Source organism: Artemia franciscana, chromosome 8, assembly GCF_032884065.1.
Source record: "Artemia franciscana chromosome 8, ASM3288406v1, whole genome shotgun sequence".
NCBI lineage: Eukaryota > Metazoa > Arthropoda > Branchiopoda > Anostraca > Artemiidae > Artemia > Artemia franciscana.
The window spans coordinates 43,808,698-43,830,097 of NC_088870.1; the positions used below are offsets into that span (position 1 = coordinate 43,808,698).

General features: G+C 32.3%; 1 protein-coding gene across 1 annotated transcript in view; it reads left to right on the forward strand.

Moving 5' to 3' along the window:
• The window catches only part of LOC136030467 (serine/threonine-protein phosphatase 2A 65 kDa regulatory subunit A alpha isoform-like), a gene marked incomplete in the record, with an annotated part of 106,527 nt that overhangs the window by 15,542 nt on the left and 69,585 nt on the right, over window positions 1–21,400 (forward strand). The window contains 1 exon segment of the mRNA XM_065709475.1: window positions 4,843–5,106. Coding sequence (XP_065565547.1) covers window positions 4,843–5,106 — 264 coding nt within the window.

The window sequence follows — 21,400 nt, forward strand, 5'->3', positions numbered from 1 at the left end:
TAGCCGCAACCTAGTAAAGGGTGAACCTATGCTAATAGTAGCCCAAAACTAATTATTTTGAAACCTAATCGAAATAAAAAATAAACCATTGGAATTGCCATGGTCGAAAATCCTATTAAGGAAAAACAAATCGGAAGCCACCAATAAGCTCAAGGTCAGACTTGACCCTCACGAGTATCGTATTTCTCTGTATTCCTTCTTTCTTCTTCCTTACTGGGAGTGTAAGGCCTTTGAGGTATTTTTTGCTTCTGATTTCTTAAAGTATGGCCGAACCAACTCAGACGCCATTTTGGCGGATGTTTGATGTATGTCTTTGGTGGCAATTGTGATGTTCGAATTCAACGCTTCCGCTGCTTTTGGAGACCAAGGCTCACGCCTTTAGAAAAGAACAGAGAGCAACATGGCTTTACAGAATTGACATTGTGCGTTGAGAGATTTCACTGCGCTTCCAAATGGAGTTATTCAGTTTCAGAACAACGTTCCATGCTGAGGATATGCGGCTCTGAATCTCTGCTAAGGAATCTGCAATTACATTTGTCATTTAGCTAAGGTATCTGAATAACTGAACGTTCTCGTTTTGATACTATTTAACGTCACAGGGATCCCATCCATACGAAAAAGGATATTAACTGGGAACTTTCAGGGCCACTACGTCTGCAACTACTACTGTTACTACAACTACAACTTGTTTACTCCAAATACTTGTGACGGCGACTTGTTGCTACTGTGTCTACTTATGACTTCACCTTTGACTTCTTGTGAATGTGGCTAATTGCGATTCCTCGTATATATAACTGCGATTGCGATTACGATAATTGTTTTTTATTGTGAATGCGAGGACAAGTAACTAAAACTGTTAATGCTTGTGACTACTATTATTTGTAGTGCTACTACTACTATGATTGCAACTATGACTGCAAACGCCAATGCAACTTCTACTATTACAACTAGAACTATTAAACTAAATTAAAAGAGTTTAACTGCACACTGTTTGTCAAAAGGTCATAGGGCTTATCTGCTATTTGTCACGAACTACCATGTTTATAAAGTTGAAAATTTGGCGAACACTAAGGAGAATATTGCACTAAATCAGAAGACATATGTACACCAAATTCGTTGAACGGGCGTATCTGGGAATATCTATATTGATCACTGGATTAGCTATAGGTTTTAAGTTAAAACTGTCATGGAATGCTTAGGGGAACGTTAAACAATAATCAAAAGGCACAATATGAATCCAAGATGTCAAAACTGCACTTCTTGAATGTTTCAAGAACTGTTAGGGAAGGGTATCAAGTCTGAACATTTAGATTATGTCGAGGAGGATATTTACTTAAAGACGTTATTTAGCATTCCAGTTGTCAATGGGACAGTGGTCAAATATGGCTCTGAAGCATGGACACTCCGAAAAGCAGATGAAAATTTACTAGATGTTTTCCAGAGAAATTGCCTACGGATTGTTCTGGGTACCCGGCTGACTGACCGTATTTCAAACAGTAGGTTGTACGAAAAGTGTGGTTCAATCCCGCTTTCTGGGGCTATAATGAAAGAAAGGTTGAGATGGCTAGGCCACGTTCTACGGATGAAGGATGACAGATTACCGAAGATTGTCCTTTTTGGCCAACCGTCTGGGGCGACACGGAAAGCAGGTCGTCCTTGTCTGGGTTGGGAGGATGTCATAAATAAGGATTTAAAGGAATGGGAACTTCCTGGGAGGGTGTAAAGAGGGAGGCTTTAAATAGATTAGGTTGGAGGAGGAGCGTGCGTAGCTGTGTTGGCCTCAGGCGGCTTGGTGCTGCAGTGAGTTATTAGTAGTAGTAGTAGTAGTAGCTGTAATATCTTGGGAACAGCTAGGATTATCAGGCTGAAAATTTCAGGAAATGTCGACTGGTATAGTGAACTAAATCAAAACACATCAAATGTGTTCTGGTTTTCAAGATGCCATGTGGGCAAGCTAAGGGCATTAAGCTGAGACTTACAGAGAATGTTGAGGGAAAGGTTGATATTCGAACAAATTCAACTATGCGCATCCTGGTTGTCAAAAAGCATATGTGTAAAACTTTCAAAGTAGTTGAACTCAATCTAAGACCTTATGTGCATCTTGAGTGTCAGAAGGGCGTATCTGCAATGTCTCAAGAACAGCTAATAGTATTTAATTGAAGCTTTTGGCGAATGTTTAGGGTATGTTGAAATACAGCAAAAGACAAGCAGAACTAAAAAACTGAAGGTGCATATTGTAATTCTTATTCAAGACTTGGAAAAACTAGAGATCTAATTAAAAACAAATTGTGCCATAAAGCCGCTTTACAAAGAAAAGTAAAGAGTCATATAAAATAGTTTGTGGTAGCGAAGTTTAAGTAAGGAGTGACTTGGCCCAATAGTAACTCAGACTCTAAAAACGGAATAGTGAAATCAAGAGTTCCATCAAAAGAATTGGCTATGTATGCCGAATCCAAATATTTAAAATTCATTAAATTTAGCATTACCCATGAAAAGCTGCGAGGCTGAGAAAACTTGCGTAATTTCCAAAACAAGGAGAAGACATCCCCCAAAATTCTAGAAATTTAATAAAAATAACTCTAGAAATTAAAAAAAAATATCTGCAAAAATGTGGAATTTAGCAGTATTATTTTATTGTACCAGAAGAAAGAGCGCGGGTGTGAGTATATTTATTTTTTGTTTGTTTGTTAATCTTGTTTTTCGTAAGGGTGATCACATAGAGGATTTGTTCGAGCGGAAATTAAAAGTTTTATGTCCATCACAAGTGACCAAAAATATGGGAGGATCACTAGCCCCCTAGCTACTTTGCTCTGAGGGGAGGGGAATCCGCGGGAGGAATTCTGCAAGGGGAATTTTCCGCGGGAAAAATTCCAAAATTGATTTTGGAAACACGACACGATTTTATGGGCCTATTAGGGGAAAGCAGGGACATAAGATTTTTTTGAGGAGTGGGACTCAAATTTGTGAAAAGATATAGCTTCAAACCAATATTTTTCAAAAATTTTCACACGGGGATCTTTTGGATCGATCTTTTGTGGAATCTGCCATTCGCTAGTGAACATGTACGATATTCTCTTAATTTTTTGCTTTGATTTTTTCCATACTTCCAGAAAGAAAGAAAGAAATAATTGGACTGAGGCCAAATATTTCCTTCAGTTCAGGGGAATTCGCCTGGATCCAAGTTGCTCATCAAATTAAATTAATTTTTGCTTCTCATCACTTCCCGTCTTTTCCAGATTTTATGCGTTGGGCTTTCTTTAAAACGAGGATAGAACTGAGAAATGTTTTCCTCGAATGGAGGAAAGTTGAAAACATAATGAGGACTTGGTTTAATTCTCAAATAATGAACTGCATTTACAGCCAATTTATTACTTTGGAAAGGCTTTTCTTGCTTGAAAAGGATTAGATCTTGATTAGCTTAAATAAAAAGAGGTTTAGTTCCATGAATTTATTAAAATTAATTGGAAGTTCAGTATTTTTTTCTCTTAAAATGTGTAGAAACGATAATTTGAAACGCAATATAGGAAAGGCGGCGTAAGATCTCTTGGGACCTCTTTCAACGTTGAAAAAGTGCATAAAAGTTGAAAACATCCGTATATATATCATCAAACAGGCGCAACAAGTATTTTAATGTATGTGCTAATGTCACGCCTAATGCATCTGAAATGCAAGAGTGATTACAAAAACTGTCAAATCATGCTGTATAAACGTATCAGCGGCATTGATTCACAAAAATCCAGGGGAGGGGAAGCAAAACGATGTTTTTTTGGGGGGAGGGGGGTAATTTTGTGCCTTCATTTTTTTCAGGGAAAAATACAAGAATAAACATTTTTCAGTTAAAACATATCCGGAAAGGTACTTTTTAAAATATAGGGGTTTAGGCCCCCTAGAGCCCCCTAAAAGGATACAACAACACTGGGATTTGTTTTTAAGATTTCATAGAAAATATAGATGACCAGTTTTCTTTTATATGGATTAATGATTGAAAAATATAGCTAAAATTATTTTCTAAAAAGGTGTCTTTCGTTTGCATGCCGTTTTTTTGTGCTCTTGGTCGTTTAGTCAGTTAGAAATACAAAAATTTTTGAAATAGCAAGTTGGGTAAAATTGTAGAGAAAGAAGAAAATGCATTGCAATGCTGCTTTATCAGCCCTCTTTTAATTAAAATATTAGGCTTTGCTTTTGTATGCGATCCAAACGTGTGTCTGGTTCACAGAGCGAGAAAAATAAGCTGGAAATATGTCCAGCTGTCAGATATTCTCTAATTTCTCATAAAAGTTATGTGTCACACTTTGTATATGTTTTTAGAGCAAAGTTTCATTGTAGTAACATTGTAGTTCGTAAAATATATTCATGTGACAATACTGACAAATATATTCCAAATTTCCCTCTAGTTCGTCTTTTTTACATTGAGATGTAGGCTCTTGCGCATCTTTCCTACATATAATCTTTGAGATCAGTTTTTTGTCATATATGCACATAGAGGCGGGGGAGGGGGGTTAAGAGGCTACATACATCTGCTCTCCTCTAGGGGCTACAATTCTCCGCTACTATATTGAGGGCGCGTTTGGTATCTGTGACTCAAAATGGCAATAATGTTCATACTGCCGCATTCACATTGAAATTTTACTGATACTGAGATTTAGCTACTGCTAATTTAAGCCGATAAGAATTTCTTAATAGATTTTTCAGCCAATCAGAAAGTTCTCTAAAAATGTGATTGGCTTGAAGTAGTGCTAGCTAAATCTCACTGTGAATGGGCCTTAATTGGTTTTTGGCCTTCGATAACCAAAATTTAGTCTACATAATTCGCCTTTAAAATTTTTTTCATTTCATTTATAGGACTCTGTACGTTTACTCGCTATCGAAGCATGTGTTTCTTTTGCTATACTTCTTCCAACTGAAGACACTGAACAGCTAGTTATGCCCACAATAAGAGCATGCGTCGAGGACAAATCTTGGCGTGTTCGCTACATGGTTGCTGATAAATTCATTGAGATTCAGAATGCCATCGGGCCGGAGCTTTCTAAGCAAGATCTGGTTACTGCGTTCCAATCTCTTTTGAAGGATGGGGAAGCGGAAGTAAGGGCTGCAGCAGCTGGCAAGGTGAGAACATATTATAGGCTTTTCCTTTATAAGCCACTACTAAATATGGCCGAATAGTGAAATATGACAAAGCAGAAAAAAACACACGTAGCACGTGAACTTGTGATATTTTGCTTTGTGATATTTTTAGATTATCCTTTCCTGGTGGCTAGATGTAAATAAATGACGTAAAATCTTTAAAAGAAGATTAGTCTCTGTCAGTTAAAAAATAAATAATTTTAATTGCAATAGCACTGAAATTAATCGGTTAAATGACCCGTCAGTTTTAAGATCGATTGTACCTCCCCCTTCCCCGCCCCGAACATTTTAGCTACTGACGCCTCTGATGGTAGGGCGTTATAATGAAAAGAAGCTGTTTTTTATTTGACATATCTAATTAGTATGCCAAGTAATAACACATTTAAATTACTATAATAGTAACACATAATAGATTTTATAAGTAAAAAAAATCTCAGTTTAAAGGTATTGTTTCCACTATTACCAGAAAATGCACAATCATAACTATTTTAATGTTGTCATTCTTAAACTCGAGCCGCACTTATGTCGATTTAATAGATTGGAATATTCTGGAAACAATTCTAGTGGGTTTTAATAGCCTTTCCGCCTTAAGAGAATTTCGTGTTCAAGTTAATAGGGATTTTCTCATTTCCCTAAAAGCTTCCAGTTCAATTATAACAAATATTTGATCCCTTTAATGTATTCGGACGTGAGTCTAAAATGCACTGTAATGCTGAATGGAAGAGAGAGTTAGATTCCGTACTGTCAGCTGGCTGAGAATTCTATTTGAAAGAGACTTAACTAATTTGGATGGTTGGATTTGCCTGAAAAGATGGGGTGGTTGTTTGAGCTGGATATCCCTCCTAGAGGGGGTCTTAATTTACAAGCTATTCAAAAAAGTATTATGTATACTAGTTAACTAGTGAAAACAGCAGGCATTTTGTACACAGGAGGGAGACAGGTTTGCCTCCCTAATTTCGGCTCAAGTTATGCCACCCCCTCCGATCGCTTGCAACATAATGTCGGCCTAAAATGTGCTTTTTGGTGACTTTCTTCATCATGAAGAGATTCTAACCAACTAAATATACCAACTGGAAATTTTGATTAGGGTTTTATGCCTTCTACCTGGTATGTAAGCATGATCTTGGGGGGAGCGAGGGCAGCTGATATATAAGAACTAGAAAAAACATGTCAAATATTAGAATATTCCTATTATTTAGGGGAAAAGAACGCGTCTCCCCCTCCCAACTACACACGTGCCCGCCTCCTACTACCCTTTGTGAATTACGCTGGTTTAGTCTATATTGGTCTTGGTGACTCGTTTTTGGGGTGTCTTTTAGATTAACAATAGTTGGAAATTCCCCCTTCGCAATGTATGTATAAACAGAATCATTAAAGGAATTAATTTGCGTGAAGAATTATTAATTATTAACAGCAAGGCAAATTTTTGTGCGAAATTTGCTTCTCCAACTCAAACTTCCCAATGTAAAAAAATTTTCAATTGCTGAAACGGATTACAAATTTGAAAAAAGTCGGAGAAAGATTAATGTTAAAGCTTTGTTGAAAAAAGGAGAATATTTGTTGTGGTTTGTTTGAACTGAATTAACCTATTAAAGATAAAAATACAACTATAATTTGATATGGGCCTTTCTTAATGGTAATTAGGAAAAAACGGAAACGAAAAGAGAAGATTTTGAGCCAGAATGCTGCAGCTAAGACTTATTTTTTTGTTTTTAGCACCTTTCAAAACATTAAACTCGTTTTTTTTAAAGAATTTTGAATAACAGCGTTTCCTTTCCCAAGATATTGTATTGAAAAAAGCTTTTTGCCACATTTCTCTTACATTTAGAGCTTTCGCTCTTGAAGCAGGAAATAATAAAGCTTCAGTGTAAAGAACAGAGGGGGGGGGGAGCTGTAAAGGGGTGGAATTCTTCTCATAGCTGGTTCACAATTATGTATCTTCATAATCGGTAGTTTTCTGGATAAGTGCGGTTCGTTTAGGGCCTAGTGTGTCACCGCGCCTCACAGTGGGCTCCGAAACTGGGTAGTTTTTCAAACAGCCTTTTCACAGTTCAAGCTGGTTGGCTATTGAAAAATTTTTGCTCGATATTCATTTTGAATATATTTGAGCCAAAATTTTGTGTGACAAAATGCCATAAATCTACACCACAGCATTTGATCTCTTTTATTACTTAATAAAAAAAGGGTTTTTAGGGTCTTGATGTAACCTCAAAGAGGTCTTTCAGACAAATGCTTTTTGGGAATGAATTTCCTCCTCTATCATGGGTTTTCTCTTCTATCATGAAGGGCATTTAAATATAGCTATAATTTTTCATACTCTTGTTTTATCTTGCTTATCCAGTGTGGTCTCGGAAATTAGTTACGATTCGGTACCTTTAACCCTTTAACCCAAAGACTTCGTTCTGATAGAGAGGGAGATAGAAAGAGAGGGAGAGAGAGAGAGAGAGAGAGAGAGAGAGCGAGAGAGAGCGAGAGAGAGCGAGAGAGAGAGAGAGAGAGAGAGAGAAACTTGTTATCGATGCAGTAGAAATATGTAATAACATTGTAAACAGATTGTTATCCCATTTCGTAATCTTAACCATTGCAACGCAAAATCTGTTCCAACTTGTTATTCTGTCTTTGACTTACTCTGCTAATAGAATTAGAAATAAGGAAGAGGGATATTTCGGAGGCAATACTTAATCTCAGAAAAAAAAAATGTCGGATGAAGCGCAAAATCAAGCTAATCAAACGTTTCAGAGAAGTAATCAAGAAGAGAGAAAAAGAAGACATAATTTACTTTTTTTACGTATCCGGGAAAATGTTTAATGAAAATAGTAATTTTACTATCCTTCTCATAGCTGAAACCATGATTGTGGAATAAAAAAAGCTGTTCTTTTATTTCTGATTAAATAGCAAGGACTTAGGAACTGTAGGCTTCCCCTCCATGAGGGGCTCTTTGTGTGGCAAGTATGTGTCCTAATACCAGAGAAAACATGGTGTTTGAATGACTTTAATTGTCTGTTATTATTTTTACAATAGATACGTTTAAGAATTGAACATTTTAGGTAGTTTCATTGAATGAAAGTGAAGAAATGTTGCCTCCGAAATTACATTCACCCCCCCTCCTAAATCAAAGGTTTTTATGGATTTACTCTTGTCTTCGTCAATCTGTTGTCTTCCTCAATCGTTACCTCGATGGGGAAAAATGGGGTTGATGGACAGATTACGTATCCGAGCTTGGACTATTTTTGTGCAATATCATTGAATTGAATATTATTTTGTGCAATATCATAGAAGCTTTCTAGGATCCAGGAAATTAGAGGAGCACAAAAGTTGACATCGAATTAGCAGCCTAATGAAAGGTTATTGAAGCTTTGCATTCTGTATTGTGGCAAGTTGTATTCTGACAACTCTGGCAATAAAATTGAAGCTTTGAGAAGGTCACTAGCGTTTTTGTTGATAGGGCTTTGTAGGATCCAGGAAATTGATGGAAGGATTACGTTTCCGAACTTTGGCTATTTTTGTGCATTATCTTTGAAAGCAACTTTTTTTTAATTCAATCTAATATACCATTTTTTCTTCTGAGGAAATTTCTAAGGCAGAGGACTCAATATCAGGCCTTATCCACTGATAAACTGAATTTTAAATCGGATTCTAAACAGATCGGACAATAGATTTGTTCTGACGATCTGAATTGTCATTGTCAATTAGATCTTTAATTCAAAGTTTGGAATTCGACAACTTAGCTCAAAAATTATATTGTTTATTTTAGCCGTGTCTTGGATTGGATTTGTAAGTTTTGCTGTTCCAGTTTACAATTTTACAAGTCCAGTTTTGTAAACCGTTTTACGGATTTATTTGTTCTACTAATAATACTTAAACCTTTCAGTTGCGAATTATTTCTGTTTGTCGAAAAACTCTGAAATAGACTGCTCTATAGCGTCTGGGGTTTTAAAGATCTCCTAGAATTTTTCCAGAATTTTGTAGCAGGCTACTCCTTTCAATAGATTGCGTCCTCGGAAAGACACAATGATTCTACTTTACCGTTTTTTGTTTAACGTAATTAAAAACAGTCAACTGCAACATTCCAAAATAAAATTCAATTTAATGTGGCTTAACATTGCCACTTCTGGTGAAATTGCTGAAAGCAGTTCCTGAAGCCTCCCAAGCAGAGGAACTGTACATTTGATACGCCAGAAATGGATCTTCAGAGAACATGGTGTATTTTCTATTGCCTTTGACCATGTGCCTTTTCAGGAGGTCAAGCCAGTCATGGTTCACTGCCGGACATGGTCTCACGTATCTTGACTTCCTGTTCGACTTGTGGAATCAACATTCGACTCTTCTTCTGGGCCCTCACTGTCAGTTGTCCGTAGTGTTCAATAGTTGAGTCCAATAAAGAATTTCGCCACTCCACAAATTCTTATGGAACAGATGTAAGGTCATGATGCCCTCTAACAACTCTTGTCTGTGGGCAAGGTATTCGAACCAGCTGTAGCAAACTGCTGAGTCTACTGTGTGGAAGATAAGGCGCAATGAATATACTGGAATGGATGAATGGGTTTTGGAATGGATGAGTGTATTAGTAATATAGTAACATCCGGTCTAGTCTGTTCATTCCTTCTATATACTGGTTCCACCTACTTTTAACTTGTGGTTTTGTCACATCAACATATTTCTTTGTCAACTTTAGGAACTTTCGTACAACATTGGCTTACCCGCTTCCGGCTATGTTTGAAGAAAGAGCGACCAATTTACACTTCATCTATTTCAGACGCCATACATTTTTACTGGCCGATTCACAAGAAGTACTTCTACCTCTCTTCTTCAATTCACCATCAGTCTCTAGTTTAGCACCAAATAACCTGCTGCTTCTCGTTGCACCAGCTCCATTTAAGCCTCTTGAATCGAGGTTCTATTTGAAGCATGCAGGTGAAGAAATTGCTAAAATAGATATTTGGCTGTAGTTAAAGTAGAATTCGTTCAACAAGGACTAACACAGTTCGGCTACTGATGGGAAACTTTTTTTAACTTTACTAATCTGTGTGGGGTTGTCTTGGTACATTTCAAAAGTAGGGACTCTACCATCACGAAACTGTAGGGTAATTTTTTTTTTATTCCTCGTGGTATGGGGTTTCTCCTTATATATCGTTTCATTTCAAGTTTTGCAGTAAACGGTATCGTCCATTCGTCTACAATCACATGGTCAGACAGAGTGTTGGTACGTGTCTTTTTCTGAACATGTTTGGCTATTGGACGAACCCTACAGACACGCTCTTCCATGGTTGGATCTCTTGTAGTTATCTACCTGATAATAAAATGAGTGCCGTCTTGAAAAACAGCTAAAACTTATTTTATCTGCAATCAAGGGAATACCTGTTTTTGTTTCCCTGTACATCCTATAGGAAGGGAGGCTGGCAGTCTAATCATAATTTGAATCCTCTCAATTGTTTTATCCCTGAAGGGGTTGTATAGATGGATCTGCCCATCTTCTGCATTTAGATTGATCTGTCCACATTCTGCATTTATTATGAGTTAATCTGATTTGCAGTAAGTTCCTAAAATTTGCGTGAGATTCATTCAGAGAAAAAACCCCAATTGGCCCACCATAGCCACCTGCGTCTCAGGATCCGGAGCTGTATTTGTTTTCTTGACGAAATTATCTCTATTCTATACACGTGCCCTCTCTTTCTGTCGGTCAGGGATCTTTTACCTGTTCTTCCACACTGCTCTCTTCTTAACTGGATAGCGTGGTACCCGAGTCTTGAGCTTCTTTGCCGAAAGAGGCATCCAATTTTTATCGTGGTTGTCATCCAGCAATGCCGAGTTTGAGCCTTCACTGTCAATGGTCTCGAAAACTTTGAGAATCTGCCGAGTATCTAGTCCTATTTGGTGTCTTGAAGGCCATAAAATGAATTAGTTTTAGAGCAAGGAATCATACCACATAAACGAAAAATTAGAAAGAAGCATGAACAGGAGTAAAACATAGCAATGAAGAAAGGGAAATTATAGAAGGCTTCTAACTTCAGTGCTCAGAAACGATCACCGAGAAGTTTCTATTATAAATCACTTAGGTTATATAGGGACCTTTTGCGAAGCCGCTATTACAATGTCCCCACAAAAAAGCATACCAGTTCCTAAAAATCTTAAGCTTTTGTTTTTCGTTATACCAACTTAAAAATTTGACTGCCAAATGTCTCTGGCCGATCAATGATAAACAAAGAGGTTTTGCTACACAAAGTCTATGAGTAAATGCTATTTACTAACCTGGTTTAGTGTCACTTGCTCCTTTCAAAATTGCAGATCTTCAGTTACGAGCTGATAGTCTCTGAATTTAAAATAGGAAACAAACTGCACCTTTTCTAGGAGTTTGAGCATCTAAGATTACGGAGTGTACTCGTGCTGTTTGCTTTGCAACCCTGTCTTTGAAGGAGAAGTTGAATACTAAGTACTTGAAAAAACCCTTTTTTTAAAAAATATTTTGAGAATGTTGAAATTCCTCCCGTTACAAAAGTAAAACATTGTCTCTCTCTCTGAAAAAATTAACCAGCCTCCCCCTCCCAAAAACACCTCATGAATCGATAATACTATAGCTACCATTGTTCTGTCTTCATTTTGCGAATTTTTATATTAAAGAAAACTTTGAACTGGGATATAAACCTTATGAAGCTGCACCGAAATAAATATAATGTTGCAAACTACAGTTTACAACAATGTAATTTTTCAACTTAAAAATTTATGACACAGAGCTAAGAAGGAGGGTCGCAAGGAGGGTCTTCAGACTTAACCCTCTCCCCAAAATCGATAGAATTTTGCCTTGTAAATTTCTTCAAATAATTTATCTATTCTTTTTCACTTCTTCAGAGATGATTGGATCCTCCAGCTGCAAATTAATTCTTGAAATTTTGGTCACAGCAATAGACACTATTAAACAGTTTGTGATAACTGTAATAAGGAGCGACCCGGCTCAATAGTGACCGAAACTCTAAAAAACGGAATGTTGATAGCAATAGTTACGTCAAAACAATCGCATTTTAATGCTGATTTTAAATATATGTTTCATCAAGTTTAGTGTTACCAATCAAAAGTTAAGAGCTTGAGAAAATTTGCCCTACTTTAGAGAATAGGAGGAAACACTCCCTAAAAGTCATACAATCTAAACGAAAATAACACCATCCGATTCAATGTATCAGAGAACCCTACTGTAGAAGTTTCAACACAGAGCTAAGAAATGCACATTCTTAGCTGTGGTAAAGTTTGCACTTTAAATGTAATAGACAGTAATGTTTATTTTGAGATTCGTATACGCATATGCATTCACATTCGTATACCTGAAGCGGTTTTGCTGAATCTGTTTTTCCAAAAACCAGAGAAAAATGAGTTTGACAAGTTTAACCTTTGTATCTCATAATCGGGTAGAATCTAGAATATGAACTAAGACTGTTAATCTTTTTTTTTTTGGTGAAAAATAGTAAAAAAAAAAGAATTTTTATATTCTATCAACGCAGGTAATCAAAACTGGTCCCCTTCTGGATTTGATAGCTTTCCTGCCCCTTCAATGTAAACTTCAAAGTAAAGCAATATATACATCAAAATAACTAATTTTTTGGTGGTTCTAAAGATTCATAATTTATTAATTTAAAAGTGACTGGAATACTACTTTTCGCAGAGTTTCACTTCGACAAACATTTGTACACATTCTGTCTGGGTATTAATTCCTTGTCCAAATCACTTACGCTTCTTGTTTTCGACTATAAACTCCAGAAAAGTCCAGTGGAAATGCCGGCAAATCAATTAGGTTTCTTTGTCCTATCGATTTCACAGGGAAAGGCTTCATCAATATACTGATTGACAACTGTTGAACGATGTTAAGTTGACTTATCTTTTTAAAATGTAATGGTTATGTGAAGTATGCTGTTGCTGCAACAGGGGAATAACATGATTTATTGCATTTCGGAATTACTTGTCTCTTTGACTGTTCAATTAAAAAAAAAGGTCCTAAAACACCGAAATTTTAAATACCATCCCAAGCATTGACACCAGAATGATTGAGGTGCTTCCCTAGTGTCAAATACATTCTTCGCTAAAAACACATATCAGTGTTAATCAGTAAACACAATTATGTCTGTTAAAATGAACAGATAATTTGAAAGAAGCTTCGTCACTCCAAATAATATTGCCTAAAATTGCTGGATTGTCTTCAGCTATGTTCAACATAATCTAAATACACTTTAGTCGCCTGTCACCCTCCTCCAATAAGCCATGATCATCTTCTAATATCCCACAAATTAGCCTTGGCTGATAAGCTTTCAACCCAATAGATTTTAGGATCTGCCTGATAGAGATTTGTGATATGCTCAATTCGAAAGAAGCTCTTCTTGTGGTCTTTTTTGGACTCCCAACAAGTATATAATCCTATTCTACATACGATCGCCCTAATTTTGGTTCTCTCTCTCTCTCTCTCTCTCTCTCTCTCTCTCTCTATATATATTTATATATATATATATATATATATATATATATATATATATATATATATATATATATTATATATATATATATATATATATATATATACATATATACATATATATATATATATATATGTATATATCATACATATATATATATATATATATATATATATATATATATATATATATATGTATATATATATGTATATATGTATATATATATATATATATATATATATATATATATATATATATATATATATATATATATATATATATACACACATATATGTATATACACATATATACATATATATATATATATCTATATATATAAAAATAAGTTGTCTGTGTGTGGATCTGTGGATGGATCAGGTGACGTCATGTTTCGGCTGACGTCATGAAATTAGTTGCCATCATTTTTGCTTTGACGATGCTTAGTATATTGTAAAACACATTAATTTGGTTAATAATATACCATTTAAAACACCAAAATGAACATTCTGGAGTAGTCACTCGATGAGAGAGGGTGTCAGAACGGAGCATGAAGGTCCCAGGTTCAAATCCTGGTTAGGCTAAAAAAGGTAAAAAACTAAAAACTAAAAAAAAACTGAAAAAACTAAAAAAAGGCAAAAACTACAAAAAAAAAACTAAAAACTAATAAAAAAAATAAAAAAGCTAAAAAACTAAAAAAACTAAAAAACTAAAAACTAAAAAAAAAACCTAAACTAAAAACTAAAAAAAAACTTAAAAAAAGGAAAAAACTGAAAAATAGAAGAGAAAAAGAAAACTAATAAAATTAATAAAAATAAAAAAATATAAAAAAGATAAAAACTAAAAGTAAAAAGAAAAAACGAAAAAAAACTGAAAAAGCTAAAAAAAAAGGTAAAAACCAATAAAAAACTAAAAAGAAAAAAAGGAAAAAAACTAAAAAAAAATTTTATCTAAAAAACTAAAAAAAAACTAAAAAAGGTAAAAACTAAAAGAACTAAAAAAGAAAAAAAAAACTAAAAAAAGGAAAAAAACTGAAAAATAAAGGAGAAAAAGAAAACTAAAAAAATATAAAGAAAAATAAAAAAAACTAAAAAGATAAAAACTTCAAAAAAAACTAAAAAGAAAAAATAAAAAAAACTAAAAAACCTAAAAAAAGGTCAAAACCAATAAAAAAAACTAAAAGGAAAAAAGGGAAAAAATTAAAAATTTATTTAATCATATACCAATTCAAAAACGAATGTATACCGGGATGACGACCGGGACGCAGGGAATATAAATGACGACCGGGACGCAGGGACACAACTACAACGGTGACGCCGGGGGCACAGGGGGGACATAAATGACGAAAAAGAAAACTAAAAAAATATAAATAAAAATAAAAAAACTAAAAAGATAAAAACTTCAAAAAAACTAAAAAGAAAAAATAAAAAAACTAAAAAACCTAAAAAAAGGTCAAAACCAATAAAAAAAAAACTAAAAGGAAAAAAAGGGAAAAAATTAAAAATTTATTTCATCATATACCAATTCAAAAACGAATGTATACCGGGATGACGACCGGGACACAGGGAATATAAATGACGACCGGGACGGAGGGACACAACTACAACGGTGACGCCGGGGGCACAGGTGGGACATAAATGACGACGGGGACACAGGCAATGTTCGATTAGCAATCACCATCAACAAAGCTCAAGGGGCAACAAAGCTCACCATCAAACAAAGACGAACGGGACGCTCAAAGAGAAATTACAGACTGGAACACTGGGACACAAATGACGACCGGGATACTGGGAATATAAATGACGACCGGGACACAGGGAATGTTCAATTAGCAATCACCATCAACAAAGCTCAAGGGCAATCATTAGAATCATGAGGTATAGATCTGAATATGGATTGTTTTTCCCATGGACAATTATATGTTGCATGTTCAAGAGTCGGTAAACCTGACAATCTAAATAAATGACGACACTCAAAGAGAAAGCGACCGGGACAAAAGGAATGTTCGATTAGCAATCAACAAAGCACCGGGACACAGGGAGTATAAATGACGACCAGGACATAAGTAGAAAAAACTAAAAAAAACTAAAAAAAAAGGTAAAAACTACAAAAAAACTAAAAAGAAAAATATATATAAAATACGATGGATATATAAATGACGATGGCGACTCAGGGAATGGTCGATTAGCAATCACCATCAACAAAGCTCAAGGGCAATCATTAGAATCATGAGGTATAGATCTGAATACGGATTGTTTTCCCATGGACCATTATATGTTGCATGTTCAAGAGTCGGTAAACCTGACAATCTATTTATATGCACAGACAATGGGACAGCAAAGAATGTTGTATATTCGCAAGTTTTACGTAGTTAAAAACATATATATATATATATATATATATATAGGGGCTTGGGGGGGGGCGCGAAGCGCCCCCACCAACTAGGTGTTGGGGTGGCGCGAAGCGCCACCCCAACAGCTAGTATATATATATATATATATATATATATATATATATATGTATATATATATATATATATATATATTTATATATATATATATATATATATATATATATATATATATATATATATATATATATACACATATATATATATATATATATATTTATATATATATATATATATATATATATATATATATATATATATATATATATATATATATATATATATATATATATATATATATATGTACTAGCTGTTGGGGTGGCGCTTCGCGCCACCCCAACACCTAGTTGGTGGGGGCGCTTCGCGCCCCCCCAAGCCCCCCCGCGCGCGTAAGTCGTTACGCGCCATAATAGTTACGCGCCATTCTAGTTGTGTCCCTATGTCCCACCTGTGAATATAGATATATATATATATATATATATATATATATATATATATATATATATATATATATCTATATATATATATATATATATATATATATATATATATATATATATATATCTATATATATATATATATATATATATATATATATATATATATATATATATATATATATATATATATATATATATATATATATATATATATATATATATATATATATATATATATATATATATATATATATATATATATATATATATATATATATATATATATATATATATATATATATATATATATATATATATATATATATATATATATATATATATATATATATATATATATATATATATATATATATATATATATATATATATATATATATATATATATATATATATATATATATATGGTTTTAACTACGTAAAACTTGCGAATATACAACATTCTTTGCTGTCCCATTGTCTTTGCATATAAATAGATTGTCAGGTTTACCGACTCTTGAACATGCAACATATAATGGTCCATGGGAAAACAATCTGTATTCAGATCTATACCTCATGATTCTAATGATTGCCCTTGAGCTTTGTTGATGGTGATTGCTAATCGACCATTCCCTGTCCCGGTGTCCCGGTCGTCATTTACATCCCCCTGTTTCCCCCGGTGTCCCCGTTGTAGTTGTGTCCCTGTGTCCCGGTCGTCATTTATATTCCCTGTGTCCCGGTCGTCATTTGTATCCCGGTGTCCCGGTCTGTATATACATTCGTTTTTTAGTTTTGTTTTTCTAATTTATTTTTTTCCTTTTTTTTTCTTTTTTAGCTTATTTAGATTTTTAGATTTTTTAGTTTTTTATTAGTTTTTAGTTTTTTTTTCTTTTTAGTTTTTTTGTCCCGGTCGTCATTTATATCCCCCTGTTTCCCCCGGTGTCCCCGTTGTAGTTGTGTCCCTGTGTCCCGGTCGTCATTTATATTCCCTGTGTCCCGGTCGTCATTTGTATCCCGGTGTACCGGTCTGTTTCTTTTAGTTTTTACCTTTTTTAGTTTTTTTTAGTTTTTTAGATGAAAATTTTTTTTAGTTTTTTCCTTTTTTTCTTTTTAGTTTTTTATTGGTTTTTACCTTTATGTTAGCTTATTTTTCAGTTTTTTCCTTTTTTTTTTATTTTTTTTTATTTTTTATTTTTTTTAGTTTTTTACCTTTTTTTAGTTTTTTTAGTTTTTTTAGTTTTTTTAGTTTTTTAGCTTTTTTACTTTTTTTATTAGTTTTTAGTTTTTTTGTAGTTTTTGCCTTTTTTTAGTTTTTTCAGTTTTTTTTTTTTAGTTTTTTATTGGTTTTTACCTTTATTTTAGCTTATTTTTCAGTTTTTTCCTTTTTTTTAGTTTTTAGTTTTTTTAGTTTTTTACCTTTTTTTAGTTTTTTTAGTTTTTTTAGTTTTTTAGCTTTTTTATTTTTTTTATTAGTTTTTAGTTTTTTTTTGTAGTTTTTGCCTTTTTTTAGTTTTTTTAGTTTTTTAGGTTTTTTATTAGTTTTTAGTTTTTTTTGTAGTTTTTGCCTTTTTTTAGTTTTTTTAGTTTTTTAGCTTTTTTATTTTTTTTATTAGTTTTTAGTTTTTTTTGTAGTTTTTGCCTTTTTTTAGTTTTTTCAGTTTTGACGTCACCTGATCCAGTTTTTTCAGGTGACGTCACCTGATCCACGATCCACAGATCCACAGACAACTTATTTTTATATATATAGATAGTTTTTTTTTTTTTACTTATGTCCTGGTCGTCATTTATACTCCCTGTGTCCCGGTGCTTTGTTGATTGCTAATCGAACATTCCTTTTGTCCTGGTCGCTTTCTCTTTGAGTTTCGTCATTTATTTTTTTCTTTTTTAGTTCTTTTAGTTTTTACCTTTTTTAGTTTTTTTTAGTTTTTTAGATGAAAATTTTTTTTAGTTTTTTCCTTTTTTTCTTTTTAGTTTTTTATTGGTTTTTACCTTTATTTTAGCTTATTTTTCAGTTTTTTCCTTTTTTTAGTTTTTTTTTATTTTTTTTTTATTTTTTATTTTTTTTTAGTTTTTTACCTTTTTTTAGTTTTTTTAGTTTTTTTAGCTTTTTAGCTTTTTTTATTAGTTTTTAGTTTTTTTTGTAGTTTTTGCCTTTTTTTAGTTTTTTCAGTTTTTTTTTAGTTTTTTATTGGTTTTTACCTTTATTTTAGCTTATTTTTCAGTTTTTTCCTTTTTTTTTAGTTTTTTTTAGTTTTTAGTTTTTTTAGTTTTTTACCTTTTTTTAGTTTTTTTAGTTTTTTTAGTTTTTTAGCTTTTTTATTTTTTTTATTAGTTTTTAGTTTTTTTTGTAGTTTTTGCCTTTTTTTAGTTTTTTTAGTTTTTTAGCTTTTTTATGTTTTTAGTTTTTTTTGTAGTTTTTGCCTTTTTTTTAGTTTTTTAGTTTTTTAGCTTTTTTATTTTTTTTATTAGTTTTTAGTTTTTTTTGTAGTTTTTGCCTTTTTTTAGTTTTTTCAGTTTTGACGTCACCTGATCCAGTTTTTTCAGGTGACGTCACCTGATCCATCCACAGATCCACAGACAACTTATTTTTATATATATAGATATATATATGTATATATATATAGATATATATATATATATATATATATATATATATATATATATATATATATATATATATATATATATATGGCGCGTAACTAATATGGCGCGTAACGACTTACGCGCGCGGGGGGGCTTGGGGGGGGGCGCGAAGCGCCCCCACCAACTAGGTGTTGGGGTGGCGCGAAGCGCCACCCCAACAGCTAGTATATATATATATATATATATATATATTATATATATATATATATATATATATATATATATATATATATATATATATATATATATATATATATATATATATTTATATATATATATATATATGTATATATATATATATATATATATATATATATATATATATATATATATACATATATATATATATATATATATATATATATATATATATATATATATATATATATATATATATATATATATATATATATATATATATATATATATATATATATATATATATATATTTATATATATATATATATATATATATATATATATATATATATATATATATATATATATATATATATATATATATATATATATATATATATATATATATATATATATATATATATATATATGTATATATATATATATATATATATATATATATATATATATATATATATATATATATATATATATATATATATATATATATATATATATATATATATATATATATATATATATATATATATATATATATATATATATATATATACTAGCTGTTGGGGTGGCGCTTCGCGCCACCCCAACACCTAGTTGGTGGGGCGCTTTGCGCCCCCCCAAGCCCCCCCGCGCGCGTAAGTCGTTACGCGCCATAATAGTTACGCGCCATTGTAGTTGTGTCCCTATGTCCCACCTGTGAATATAGATAGATATATATATATATATATATATATATATATATATATATATATATATATATATATATATATATATATATATGGTTTTAACTACGTAAAACTTGCGAATATACAACATTCTTTGCTGTCCCATTGTCTTTGCATATAAATAGATTGTCAGGTTTACCGACTCTTGAACATGCAACATATAATGGTCCATGGGAAAACAATCTGTATTCAGATCTATACCTCATGATTCTAATGATTGCCCTTGAGCTTTGTTGATGGTGATTGCTAATCGACCATTCCCTGTCCCGGTGTCCCGGTCGTCATTTATATCCCCCTGTTTCCCCCGGTGTCCCCGTTGTAGTTGTGTCCCTGTGTCCCGGTCGTCATTTATATTCCCTGTGTCCCGGTCGTCATTTGTATCCCGGTGTCCCGGTCTGTATATACATTCGTTTTTTAGTTTTGTTTTTCTCCTTTATTTTTTTCCTTTTTTTTCTTTTTTAGTTTATTTAGATTTTTAGATTTTTTAGTTTTTTTATTAGTTTTTAGTTTTTTTTTCTTTTTAGTTTTTTTGTAGTTTTTACCTTCTTTTTAGTTTTGTTAGTTTTTTTTTTTACTTATGTCCTGGTCGTCATTTATACTCCCTGTGTCCCGGTGCTTTGTTGATTGCTAATCGAACATTCCTTTTGTCCTGGTTGCTTTCTCTTTGAGTGTCGTCATTTATTTTTTTCTTTTTTAGTTCTTTTGTCCTGGTCGCTTTCTCTTTGAGTGTCGTCATTTATTTTTTTCTTTTTTAGTTCTTTTAGTTTTTACCTTTTTTAGTTTTTTAGATGAAAATTTTTTTTAGTTTTTTCCTTTTTTTCTTTTTAGTTTTTTATTGGTTTTTACCTTTATTTTAGCTTATTTTTCAGTTTTTTCCTTTTTTTATTTTTTTTTTATTTTTTATTTTTTTTAGTTTTTACCTTTTTTTAGTTTTTTTTAGTTTTTTTAGTTTTTTAGCTTTTTTACTTTTTTTTATTAGTTTTTAGTTTTTTTTGTAGTTTTTGCCTTTTTTTAGTTTTTTCAGTTTTTTTTTTAGTTTTTTATTGGTTTTTACCTTTATTTTAGCTTATTTTTCAGTTTTTTCCTTTTTTTAGTTTTTTTAGTTTTTAGTTTTTTTAGTTTTTTACCTTTTTTTACCTTTTTTTAGTTTTTTTAGTTTTTTTAGTTTTTTAGCTTTTTTATTTTTTTTATTAGTTTTTAGTTTTTTTTTGTAGTTTTTGCCTTTTTTTAGTTTTTTTAGTTTTTTAGCTTTTTTATTAGTTTTTAGTTTTTTTTGTAGTTTTTGCCTTTTTTTAGTTTTTTTAGTTTTTTAGCTTTTTTATTTTTTTTATTAGTTTTTAGTTTTTTTGTAGTTTTTGCCTTTTTTTAGTTTTTTCAGTTTTGACGTCACCTGATCCAGTTTTTTCAGGTGACGTCACCTGATCCACACATCCACAGACAGACAGACAACTT